At 38.2% G+C, this 13,235-nt stretch overlaps 1 protein-coding gene across 4 annotated transcripts in view; it reads right to left on the bottom strand.

The window, feature by feature from the left end:
• Positions 1 to 13,235, bottom strand: part of LOC119545109 (spermatid perinuclear RNA binding protein) — a 227,134-nt gene that overhangs the window by 70,919 nt on the left and 142,980 nt on the right. For all 4 annotated transcript variants that reach the window (XM_037850717.1, XM_037850716.1, XM_037850715.1 and 1 more), the window contains exon 2: positions 7,508 to 7,676. In XM_037850717.1, coding sequence (XP_037706645.1) covers positions 7,508 to 7,510 — 3 coding nt within the window. In that variant the 5' untranslated portion in view covers positions 7,511 to 7,676. The remainder of the gene's footprint in view (positions 1 to 7,507; positions 7,677 to 13,235) is intronic.

Genomic DNA, 13,235 nt, shown 5'->3' with positions numbered 1-13,235 from the left:
ATAATGAATTGAAGATGCAATGTTGTTTGCTAGACTCATGCACTAGCTATGTTTCTCAGTCCTGCACAATGGGGCCTCACCTTAGCAGAGTGACATGATGCTGGGTAACACAAACCCCTGGAGTTTCTCACAAATAATAAAGACTGCCAATGTTAAATCCAAAAATGTTTAATGTAAGAGTCTACTGAATGTGACAGGTCAAGCATCATAAAACAATGACGAAAGGAAGAACTGAATAAATGGTATTAGAAAAAATTGGAGCACAGTCATACTTGCCCATATAAATTCCAAATGGATTTAAGTTAAATATTAAAAATTAAATTGGAAGAAGTAGGAAAAAACAGAAAGCTCTCTCTCAAATCTGAAACCTAAGAATGAAAGTAATAAATGAAATTGGAAAAAAACTGACCAACTACATAAAACACAAAATTCCTATGCCAGGAAATCTAAGCTCAATTTAAAAATAAACTAGGGAAGGAAGTTTCACCAACTATGGCAAATAATACATATATAAGGATTTATTCAAATTAAAAAGAATTTCAAGACAATAAATAAGTGAGCTTGAAGAGGCAAATAATTTATATGGGAGAAAACAGAAGTAACAGTGGGTTGTTTTTCAAATCTCACTGTGCTGGTTTGTATATATTATGTCCCCCAGAAAAAGCCATATTCTTTAATGCTATCTTGTGGGGGCAGACATATTAGTGTGGATTAGGTTAGAACCTATTGGTTCAGTATTTCCATGGAGGTGTGGCCACGCTCATTCAGTCTGGGCCTTGATTAATTTACTATAGCCTTATGTAAGCTCAGACATAAGGAGCTCACAGCTGTAGCTGAGACAGACATTTTGAAGACTGCTGTTGGAAGCTGATGCAGACATTTTGGAAAACGCCATTTTGAAACGCAACTTGGGAGCAAGCAGATGCCAGCCATGTGCCTTCTGAGCTAACAGAGGTTTTCCAGACGCCAATGGCCATCTTTCAGTGAAGGTACCCTATTGTTGATGTCTTACTTTGGACACTTTATGCCTTAAGACTGTAACTTTGTAACCAAATAAACCCTCTTTATAAAAGCCAATCCATTTCTGGTGTTTTCCATTCCAGCAGCATCTGGAACCAGCAAACCAGAACAAATTTTGGTACCAAGAGTGGGGTGCTGCTGAGTTTGCAAATACCAAACATGTTGGAATGGCTTTTTAAATGGATAAGGGGAATATTCTGGAAGAACTGTGAGGAGCTTGATAGAAAAGGCCTAAATTGCTTTTAAGAGACTGTTTGTGGAAACTGGATTCTAAAGATACTTCTGATGAGGCCTAGAGCAGAAATGATGAATGTGTCATTGCCAACTGGAAGAAAAGTGATCCTTGTTGGATACTTCTGATGAGGCCTTGAACAGAAATGCTGAATGTGTCATTGCCAACTGGAAGAAAGGTGATCCTTGTTTTAAAGTGGCAGAAAATTTGGAAAAATTGAGTCCTGGTGTTGGACAGAAGGCAGAATCTGAGAGCAACAACCTGGGATACTTAGATGAGATTTCAAAACTAGCCTGGCTTCTCCTTGCAGCTTATAGTAAAATGCAAGCAGAAAGGGATAAGCTGAGAAATGAACTCTTGGGTTCAAAGAAACCAGAAGCTGACAGTTTGGAAAATTCTGGGCTTCCAAGAAGTGAAACCCCAGAAATTACAGACCCACATGACGATCTGTCCAAACATGGAATCCAACCACCATTTCAGTACAAGCCAGGATTGGAAATGGAGTGACCCAGAAAAGATTTGCGGAAAGTCCTATTGTCTGATGGTTTCAACCCCTGTGTAATTCATGCCAAGCCAACAAGACTTTTGCAAGACCTATTTAGACAGAGATACTGCTGGTCTGGACTGGAGAAGGGACAAATTAAAGGAAATATTTCTTCAAAGACAGCACCATGGAGATTGAGGTCTGGAGTCCAGAGGTCTCAGGCTGTGAGAGTGGAGCAGCCCATGCACGTGGAAAGAGTGAGTTTGTCCCAGAGGCAGAGCACCGGCCTTCTGCCTCAATGCTCAGGAAGAGTGCTGCCACCCCAGACCCCAGAGAGGGTGGAGCACATTCCCCAGGGATTGGGAAGACCCTGGCTACCACCCCACTGTTTGGAGAGGGGAGAGCCTTTGACCCAGAAAGGCAGAGTCGGCTAGCACCCCGATGTTTGAGGACGGTGGGGCCGAAAAGAAGGTGGTCTCCCCAATGTGTGGATATGTTGGAGCACTCACCCCACCATTTGGAAAGAAAACGGCTGCCACATAAGTCTTTGGAAAGGGTTGGACTGCCACTCTCTTAAGCCCCAAGGATACAACCTTGCTCTGTGAATGACTCTCAGACTTTGAAATCTAATGGAGTTTGCCCTGTGGGTTTCAGCAATTGTTTAGGTCCCTTAAACCCTGTTTTCCTTACTGTTTCTCCTTATGACAATGGTAATGTTTATCCTATGAATGTCCCTCCTTGGTTTATTGGAAGCAGATAACTTGTTCTTAATTTTCACAGGTCCAGAGCTAGACGGGAATTTTGCTTTAGCACAAGATCACACATGTACCTGATTTTGATGGGATCTTGTATTTACCTATTGTTACTGATATGATTTAAGTTTTTGTGATAGTGTGATGGGATGAATGTATTTTATATATGGAAAGATCATGTCATTTTGGGGTCCAGGGGATGGAATGTGCTGGTCTGTGTATTATATCCCCCAAAACACCATGTTTTGTTTTGTTTTGTTTTCATTTTTATTGAGATTGTTCAGATAGCATACAATTATCCAAAGATCCAAAGTGTACAATCACTTGCCCCTGGGTACCCTCATACAGTTGTGCATCCATCACCACACTTAATTTTTGTTCAATTTTTAGAAACTTTTCATTACTCCAGACAAGAAATAAAGTGAAAGATGAAAAAAGAAAAAAAGAAAAGGAAACTCTAATCCTCCCCATCCCTAACCAACACCCCTCAATTGTTGACTCGTAGTATTGGTATAGCACATTTGTCACTGTTTATGAAAAAATTTTGAAATACTACTAACCGTAGTATATAGTTTGCAATAGGTATATATTTCTTCCCTATATGCCCCTCTATCATTAACTTCTAATTGTATTGTGATACATTTGTTCTGGTTCATGGAAGCAATTTCTAGTATTTGTACAGTTGATCATGGACACTGCCCACCATAGGATTCAGTTTTATACATTCCCATTTTTTGACCCCCAACTTTCCTTCTGGTGACATATATGACTCTGAGCTTCCCCTTTCCACCTCAGTCATACACCATTCGGCACTGTTAGTTATTCTCACATCTTGCTACTGACACCCCTGTTCATTTCCAAACATTTAAGTTCATCCTAATTGAACATTCTGCTCATACTAAGCAACTGCTCCCCATTCTTAAGCCTCGTCCTATATCTTGGTACCTTATATTTCATGTCTATAAGTTTACATATTATAATAAGTTCCTATCAGTGAGACCCTGCAATAATTGTCCTTATGTGTCTGGTTTATTTCACTCAGTATATTGCCCTCAAGGTTTGTCATCAACCCATTTTTTTTTTTAATATGGTTTTGTTCACTCACCATACATTCCAACCTAACTAAATAATCGATGGTTCTCTGTATGGTCATATATTTATGTGTTCACCACCTTCACCACTATCTATATAAGGGCATCTACATTTCTTCCACGAGGCAGGAGGGAGAGTCAAAGAAGGTAGAGAGGCAAAAGAAAGAGGAAAAAAAAAAATGACAGCTAGGAAGCAGCAAAAGGAAAAATAACCTTCAATCAAAGGAGAGTAAGAATCAGACAATACCACCAATGTCAAGTGTCTAACATGCCTCCCTAACCCCCCATCTTATCTGCATTTACCTTGTAATATCACCTTTGTTACATTAAAAGGAAGCATAATACAATGATTCTATTTGTTACAGTCTCTAGTTTATGTTGATTGCATCCCTCCCCCAATGCCTCCCCATTTTTAACTTCTTGCAAGGTTGACATTTGCTTGTTCTCCCTCGTAAAAGAACATAATTGTACATTTTATCACAATTGTTGAATACTCTAGATTTCACCAAGTTACACAGTCCCAGTCTTTATCCTTCCTCCTTTCTTCTGGTGTCTCACATGCTCCCCACCTTCCACTCTCAACCGTATTCATAGTTATCTTTGTTCAGTGTACTTACATTGTTGTGCTACCATCTCCCAAAATTGTGTTCCAAACCACGCACTCCTGTCTTCTATCACTCCATAGTGCTCCCTTTAGTATTTCCTGTAGGGCGGGTGTCTTGTTCACAAAGTCTCTCATTGTCTGTTTGTCAGAAAATATTTTGAGCTCTCCCTCATATCTGAAGGGCAGCTTTGCTGGATATAGGATGCTTGGTTGGCAGTTTTTCCCTTTCAGTATCTTAAATATATCACACCACTTCCTTCGTGCCTCCATGGTTTCTGCTGAGAAATCTGCACATAGTCTTATTACGCTTCCTTTGTATGTAATGGATCACTTTTCTCTTGCTGCTTTCAGGATTCTCTCTTTGTCTTTGACATTTGATAATCTAATTATTAAGTGTCTTGGCGTAGGCCTATTCAGATCTCTTCTGTTTGGAGTACGCTGAGCTTCTTGGATCTGTAATTTTATGTCTTTCATAAGAGATGGGAAATTTTCATTAATTATTTCCTCTATTATTGCTTCTGCCCTTTTTCCCTTCTCTTCTCCTTCTGGGACACCAATGATACGTACATTATTGTACTTTGTTTCATCCTTGAGTTCCCGGAGACGTTGCTCATAGTTTTTCATTCTTTTCTCCATCTACTCCTTTGCATGTAGGCTTTCAGGTGTTTTGTTCTCCAGTTCCTGAGTGTTTTTTCTGCCTCTTGAGATCTGCTGTTGTATGTTTCCATTATGTCTTTCATCTCTTGTGTTGTGCCTTTCATTTCCATAGGTTCTACTAGTTGTTTTTTTGAACTTTCGATTTCTGCGTTATATATGCCCAGTGTTTCCTTTACAGCCTCTATCTCTTTTGCAATATCTTCTCTAAACTTTTTGAACTGATTTAGCATTAGTTGTTTAAATTCCTGTATCTCAGTTGAAGTGTACATTTGTTCCTTTGACTGGGCCATAACTTTGTTTTTCTTAGTGGAGGTTGTAATTGTCTGTTGTCTAGGCATGGTTTCCTTGGTTATGCAAATCAGGTTTTCCCAGACCAGAACAGGCTCAGGTCCCAGAGAGAAGAAATATTCAGTATCTGGTTTCCCTGAGGGTGTGTCTTAGAAAATTGCTCCACCCTGTGATACCTCAGGTCACTGTGCTTTTCTGCCCAGCAGGTGATGCCTGTTAGCCTCTAATTCTTGACTAGTGTGAGGAGGTGTGGCCATGTTCCCCCAGGCTCTGGGATCTGGTTCTGAATGGAAAGGGCCCCACATTTTTCCTCTTAGAGAAGATAGACCCCCTAGGGGGAGGTCATTAGCATTTCAATGGTCTCTCTCTCTGCTTGTGCTGTCTCCACCCTTCTCTGAATCACAGCCCTGGAAACTGAAAATGACTGGGACTTTCTCCACTGAGCCAAAAAAGAAACAGATAGTCCCCTTCAGACCTAGTCCAAGGCGACCCTCCGGTTCTCCAAGGTCAGTCGTCACCCAAAGCCTCTGTCTGTTTTTTGCGGGATTCATACCTATAGTGAGCAGTTCACACTCGCTACTCAAAACCCCAGTTGGAGCTCAGCTGAGCTATATTTGCTTGCTGGGAGAGAGCTTCTCTCTGGTACCACGAGGTTTTACAGCTCGGGCTATGGGAGAGGGGGTCTCGCGACTTGGATCCGCAGGTTTTACTTACAGATTTTATGCTGTGTTCTTGGGCATTCCTCCCAATTCAGGTTGGTGTACGATGAGTAGACAGTCTCGTTTGTCCCCCTGCAGTTATTCTGGATTATTTACTAGTTGTTTCTGGTTTTTTGTAGTTGTTCCAGGGTGACTACTTAGCTTCCACTCCTCTCTATGCCGTCATCTTGCCCCCCCAAACACCATGTTCTTTGATGCAATCTTGTGGGGGCAGATGTATTGGTGTTGATTAGATTGGAATCCTTTGATTGAGTGTTTCCATGGAGATGTGACTCAATCAACTGTGAGTGAAAGGTTTGGTTGGATAATTTCCATGGAGGTGTTACCCCACCCATTCAGGGTGTGTGTTAATTAAATCACTGGAGCCATATAAAACAGCTGACAGACAGAAGGAGCAGAGAGCAACTGAGAGTGACATTTTGGAGGAGCTGCAGCTGGGACAGACATTTTGAAGATGGCTGTTGAACAGTGATGCTTTGAAGAACACCATTTTGAAACACAACCTGGGAGCAAGCAGATACCAGCCACATGCCTTCCCAGCTAACAGAGGTTTTCCGGATGCCAATGACCTTTCTCCAGTGAAGGTATCTGATTGTTGAGGCCTTACCTTGGACACTTTATGGCCTTAAGACTGTAATTTTGTAACCAAATAAACCCCTTTTATAAAAGCCAATCCATTTCTGGTATTTTGCATTCCAGCAGCATCAGCAAACTGGAACACTCACTATAAAACTAAATAACAGAGAGAAATCCTTGCTTAACATTTTTTCCCCACCATCCAGAACTAAAATATTAGTAAAATTTCTTCTCTAAGGAGCAAGTCAACTAAATTATAATAGCACAAACTTTAAGAAATCAAGTATTGCTTAAGGAAACACCAACACTTTTCTAAGCAACATATTCCAAGCATACTGGTGATTAATATCTTTGCGCATTTCTCCCACTTATAAACTCTTTTTTAAACCTTTTCTCACTTAGGGAAAAAATTCACACAACATCCTCCACAAACGAAATACAAAAGGAAAAAATTCAGCACATTTTACCAATTAAAAAACCAGGCACCCAGAGGTTATGAGCCTCATCAAACATCACAAATTCAATTTAAGTCTGAACACCCAATAAAAAGCAACTTTCTTTGATATTTAGTGCCCCTAATATACCTAACACTTGATGCTGACCTTATTATTTTTAAAGATGTGGGAAAAGTGGGGTTTTTTAAAAACACTCACACATTTTACTCTTATTACCAGTCGTATCACTAATTATATAGTATTGGTTTTGGATTTTCAATTTTCAAAGGAAAAACTGAACTTCAGGTAGAAGACTAGAGAAAAATGACATAATTTCAAGTTCACAGTCACTTAGATTTTTATATAGGTTGCTAAATGTCAGTTTATTAGGAAGTATTATTTATGAACATTTCCTCCTTTGTGTTTAATAATTTATGGTCTGTAGGCCCATGGGGCTCCATCTTGTGGTTTAAAGGGCTCATAATAAATCTGAACTCATTTGCTTTGCTTAAATAGTAGAGTGCCATCTTTATCTGATATACTAGAGCCAAAAATTAACACCATTGTTTTTCACTTGCCCTGACTGGTAACACTTCCAATTTTAGGCTACTGGAATCTTTTAAATTAAGGCATTGTAAATAGTAACCTACCATGGTTTTCTATAGTACTTTAGCTTCTTTTTCCTATCCTTTCCCCTCTTTCTTGTCGTCTTCACTAGACACTGTTTTGTGTGACAGAACCTCCTCATAAGCCTGAGTCCCCTGACAGCTCAGAGTCAATACGGCAAAGATGTTTGAAGACCTGTTCTCTGGAATATACCTGAAAGAGAAGAGAAAAACAACTTTTCAAAAATGCTAATGTACAGTTAGTTTCAAAAGAGTGTGAAGCCCATAAACATGTTATTGATTATAAAGAAATGAACTTAAAGAGAAAAAGTATCTCATTTCAAACAAAAACTTAACAAATACATCCTTGGAAGGTCTAGGTAGAAGAGCCTAGGTAAGGTTAAACAAAGGTGATACAGCCAGAAAAGTAACCCTGCTGGTAAGCAACAAGCTGGCAGCTGGATGACTTGCATTCAATAAGATAAACCCTTTAGCAGACAAAAAATTCAGTCATGAAGCACCACCTGAGAAAGTAATCTACTCTTTGTGGCAACAATGTTACAATTCTGCAGATAAAAAATATCTGAAAATATAACGCCACCATTGGTTGTAACCTTGATGCCATGATCAGAAGGCTTTTCTCATTTGATACTGAAACTAGACAGATAATATGCTGGCATGCTGTTTGTTTTTCAACGCTTTTCATGCTTAAAATTCAAAATGCTTTTTTGGCTCTGTTCCCCTTCATCCTATATGCACTGTTATACCAGACTCCTGAATATTCACTAGATCTTCACTTCTGTGCCTCTGGAATCCCACAGTATATTTCTTCCCATAGATCTAATCATCATTCTTTTACCCACTTTGTTCCACCTTTATGAGATTTTATTTAATTTCAGATAGGATAAAAGTAAGCTCTCCTGAGCACTGATGAGATCTTTATATATTATAAACCCTGATGTTAAAAAAATAAAACAAAATTAGAAAGCTAAAACCAAAACAGAACAGATGCTTTAACTACATGTATATCAGCAGTAATTTACATAACATTTATAAACTCATAAGGCAAACAGTTTCCTCTTCAACTATATATCTTTCCTTTAAATTAGTGGGGGAAACTCCCTCTAAGACTATTACAACAACAATTTCCTAACTCTATCCTAATTTGAAGAGCTGCTCTCTTAAAGAAATACCTTTTTAACTTTCAGCACTAGGAAAGTTACAGGTGTGACATTCAACTGTCCTCAACCCTTCAAATGAAAACAAATATCCACAATATAGTCAAATGATACTCAGCTGTGACCTACAGGCAATTTATTCATCTCCTGTAACCAACTTCCCCAACTTTGGTTTACAAAATCCACCTGAAAAAAGATAGTAATGTTTGATTTTAAAAAATGTTATGTAATTGAGGAGGTTCTAATAAATGGAACTTACTTTGCTTATTACACATATCACATAAAGGTAAAAGAGGAAATGCACATATGCTGCATTCCTAGGGTCTTTCTGTACAAGTAAATTAAGAAAAAGAAACTAAAGCATGATCCTGTCCATGTAAGAGACACCACAAAAATCTTTTCGCTAAAACTGTGCCTTTGGTGTAAAGACTGTATTACACATTTAAAGTCTTAAGCTTCTTCCATCCCCAGCCTATTCCATTCTAGGGGGTTTTCAACATTTCATTGCTTACCTATGAATCCAATAGCAAAGACTGCTATGTGTTCAGTTGATAAGGAAACAAAGTCTACAAACTCTACTCTGTAGAAAGGGTGAAGAAATAAATCAGCCATATTAAGAAAATAGAACAGCAGAAAAAGAAGGAACAATGCTAAGGGAAATCTTTTGATGTGGTGGGGAAATCTTGGACCACCAACATAAAAGTATGCAGTAGAGAGTAACTACCGTAACACACAGATCAATAACCTCTGGGAACTTCAGAGCATTATATAATTATATAATTCCCAAATCATATTCTGTTGGTACTGGAAAGGTATTTAAAAACCACCTGGTACACCCCTCATTCAGTTTACAAATGAAACAGAATCAGTGATACTAAGGTCACACAGCTACTCAGGGGCAGGACCTGATGTAGAACCTAAATCACAGCCCAAGCTTTTTCCCCACTTTATCAATCTGACATAAAGCTATGTTTGGTATGCTCTACTTAGAGCACCTTAGATAGGGAAAAACTGTAATTTTTAAAGTTTCTTTAAAACAAATGGCTACTTTAGTGGATAAAATTCTGGTCTTGAAATTTAAAAACAAAACAAAACAACAACAACAAAAAAAACCCTCAGTTCTGCCACATTAATAATGTGACCTTAGAATGCTAAGTGACTCAGAAAATTACTTAATTTCTCTGGGTCTCAGTGTCCTATCCCTATAAAAGGGGAAATTGTTCTACTCTTATTAATAGCTAATATTTATGAAACTCATACCATATATATCAGGCACTATCTAAATACATTAATTCATTTAATCCTCACAATCTCAATTATTGTATCCTTTTAACATATAATGAAACTAAAGCACAAAGAGGATAAATAACCTAATTAAAATCACAATGCAAGTAAACAGTAGAGCCAAGATTCAAAGCTAGGCAATCTGCTTTAATAATATTTTAGCTCTAAAGACGATGATACTTCAGCTATTTCAAAAAATATGTCTATGTGAATTACAGGGGCCAGACAGCTCACAAGCTTTGGAGTCAAACAGGCCTAGATGCAAGTATCAGTTTTCCACTTAACTTCACTGAGCCAGAGTTTTCCCACCTGTAAAATAGGTGAATAGTTTCTACTCCAAATTAAATGAAACAGGTTTTACAAAAATATCTAATACTATCTGCCAAATAGTATGCATTCAATAAGTGCTTTCTTTAAAAAGGAAAAAAAAAAAAAAAAAAAACCCTCAAATTTCCTGAAGGCATACAAAAACATTTTACTTCTCTCTATAACAGATATTTGTAGACTTCTCTGAGAAACTGAGCTCAGAAAAATGTTAGCCATGCTCTACTTATTAGTAAGACCAGCTATATGTAGCAGGTGGAATACATACATATAGGCACATGTACCATATTTTTTAACCGATCTTTAAAGGTGAAAGGCTAAATTTAGATGTCAGATTATCAAGCTTGTAAAGACAGTTTTTTAATGTATGAATATTAGACCCTTTCCCCAGAAGCAAATCTCAAAACTAAAGAATGGCTATGTTTGCTACATCCAAACTATGAAACATAATCAAATATTTAAGGACTTTTTCTGAACTTGAGTGAAGAGAGAATATTAAAAATTAAGGTAAAAATTATTTAAATAGGCCCTCTTAAAAATTTCAAGTAACATTTTGTAAATAGTTTGGCACAGAATCCAGGAAATCATTTACTCTCAAAACAATAACTGAATAAAAAACTTAAAGATGAATCAACTCAGAACACATAAAGGGAAATAAGAGCAAATAATTATGAATTCCATTACTCCCCCTCCAAATCCTTTCAAATAAATTAAACTTTCTCTATACATTGGCATTAAGTTTCTGCATAAAACTACAAGAAATGAGAAATAATGAGAAAACAATACTGAATTTCAGTATTTTCCTCAGGAAGTTCCCTTTATTCCTAATATAAAAAAGCTATCTGCCAGAAGGCTAAACAGAAAAACTATAAATTATGTATTAATAGCCTATAAAAAATCCTTATCCAGTTCAAAAATCCAGCTATTCATTCCTACCCAAACCCATACAATAGAAGAGCTCAATCCCACCATATCATTTGAAGCCCTGCAACACTAGGCACAAGCCAAAAGGTCCTTTCTCAATTAACAGCATGAACAAGGGTGATGCAATGGCTGCAATCCTAAAAGAAAACGCACTGTGCAATCTGGCTAAGTCATACCAGAATGCTTTTTGAGTACTTAACTGTCGGTAAACAAAATGGAAAGGATCTTATCAAGCAACCAATCAAAGAAGGCGGTAACAGGAAAACACACCTCCACACTTAAATAAACAAACACTAGCCCTTCCCAGTCCCCTGACACACCTTAAGATTTGTCCATATGGCTGGTCACTAAGGAGGGCAGAAAATATTCAGCCAGTTAGAGGACTCATTAGATGAAGAACCGATAATTCAATGCATTTCAACAATTATTTAACGAGCACCTACACCAGGCACCGTTCTAGGGACTTAGAATACATCAGTGAACAAAGAGACAATAATGCCTGCCTTTGTGGTATTAAGTCCAGATGGGAAAAACAACCAAGAACAATAAATATAAAAATAATTAAATCAGATAGTATGTTAGAAGGTGTGAAGTGCTAAGGAAAAGAGAAAGAGCACTCCCGAACAGAAGTTATATGTGGAAAGGAATGCAATTTTAAACAGGATGGTCAGGCCTCATTGAGAAGGTGACATCTGAACAAAGACTTGAAGGAGTGAAGGAGTCAGCCATGCAGATATCTACGGAATTAGCACTCCTGGCAGGGGAACGAGCTAAAGCAAAGACCCTAAGGAAAACTGTGCCCAGTAAATTGGAGAAACAGCAAGGCCAATGTGGCTGCAGTAGGGTGAATGAAGGGGAGAGTAATAGGAGATAAGGGCAGAGAGGAAAGAGAGGAGAGGTGGGGTTGGGGAAACCATAGCACACAGGGTAGAGGTAAGCAATCTTTCTCAAAAGCAACCAAAGGTGATATACATAAAAAAGGGGGGGTATGGCTGTTTTCCAATAAAACTTTATTTATAGGCGCTGAAATTTGAATTTCATACAATTTTTATATTACAAAATATCATTCTTTTTATTTTTTCAACCATTTAAAAATGTATAACCCATACTTAGCCCACAGGTCATACCGAAATAAGAGTGGGCCAAATTTGGTCCACAGGCCATAGTTCGTCAACCCACTAATATGGGGTCCTTCCAGACACTTTAAGGACTCTGACTGAGATGGGAGCCCTTTGAGAGTCTTGAGTAGAGAAGAGATAAGCTCTGACTCATATTTTTAAAAGATCACTATGATTCCTATGTTAAAATACCCTGCAGGGAGGGGAAGCAGAGAAGCAAGAAGACCACTTAGGAAGCTACTGCAAGAATCCTGCTGAGAGACAATGGCTTCAGCAAGGACTTTTACAGTATAGGACATGAGAAAGTGAACAGATTCTAAAAATATTCTGACGGTAAAGCTCACAGGACTTCCTAGCAGACTGGATGTGAGATGAGAGACAAAAGGAGGCATAGGGGTGACTTCTAGGATTTTGGTCTGAGCAAATGAAAGGATAGTGTCACCACTAGAAATAGGGAAGATGCAGGAAGAGGAAGATAAGGAATTCAGTTTTGGACATGCTAAGTTTGAGATATAAGATACCCAAGAAGGCAGTTGGATATGAACCTGGAATCCAAGAGAAAGATCTGGATTAGAGAAATAAATTTGGTAGTCTTCATCATACAGGTAGCAAATAAATTCACAAGACCAAAGGTGATTCCCATGGAGTGGGTGTACCAACGAATGGGACGAAGTTGGAAGAAGGAAGCATATCTACAATCAGAGAAAGACTGGTCTGAGAGTTAGGAAGAAAACTAAAGACTGTGCTGTTCTGAAAGCCAAATAAAACTTAAAAAGGAGAGCAAGACCGTTGAATTAAAAACAAGACCTTTTTGAAAAAAAAACACAGGAAAAGGGGCACAGCATGAGTGGGCATGGAAATCCTGAGTTTTAGTCCTCATTTTACTACTACAGATAATTATAATTCAAGGATGCCTATGTTTGGAAATCTTGTATACTGCTGTAT

Source organism: Choloepus didactylus, chromosome 10 (assembly GCF_015220235.1).
Source record: "Choloepus didactylus isolate mChoDid1 chromosome 10, mChoDid1.pri, whole genome shotgun sequence".
NCBI classification, from domain to species: Eukaryota; Metazoa; Chordata; class Mammalia; order Pilosa; family Megalonychidae; genus Choloepus; species Choloepus didactylus.
The sequence above is the reverse complement of the archived record's forward strand: the minus strand, read 5'-3'. Positions and strand labels throughout refer to the sequence as shown.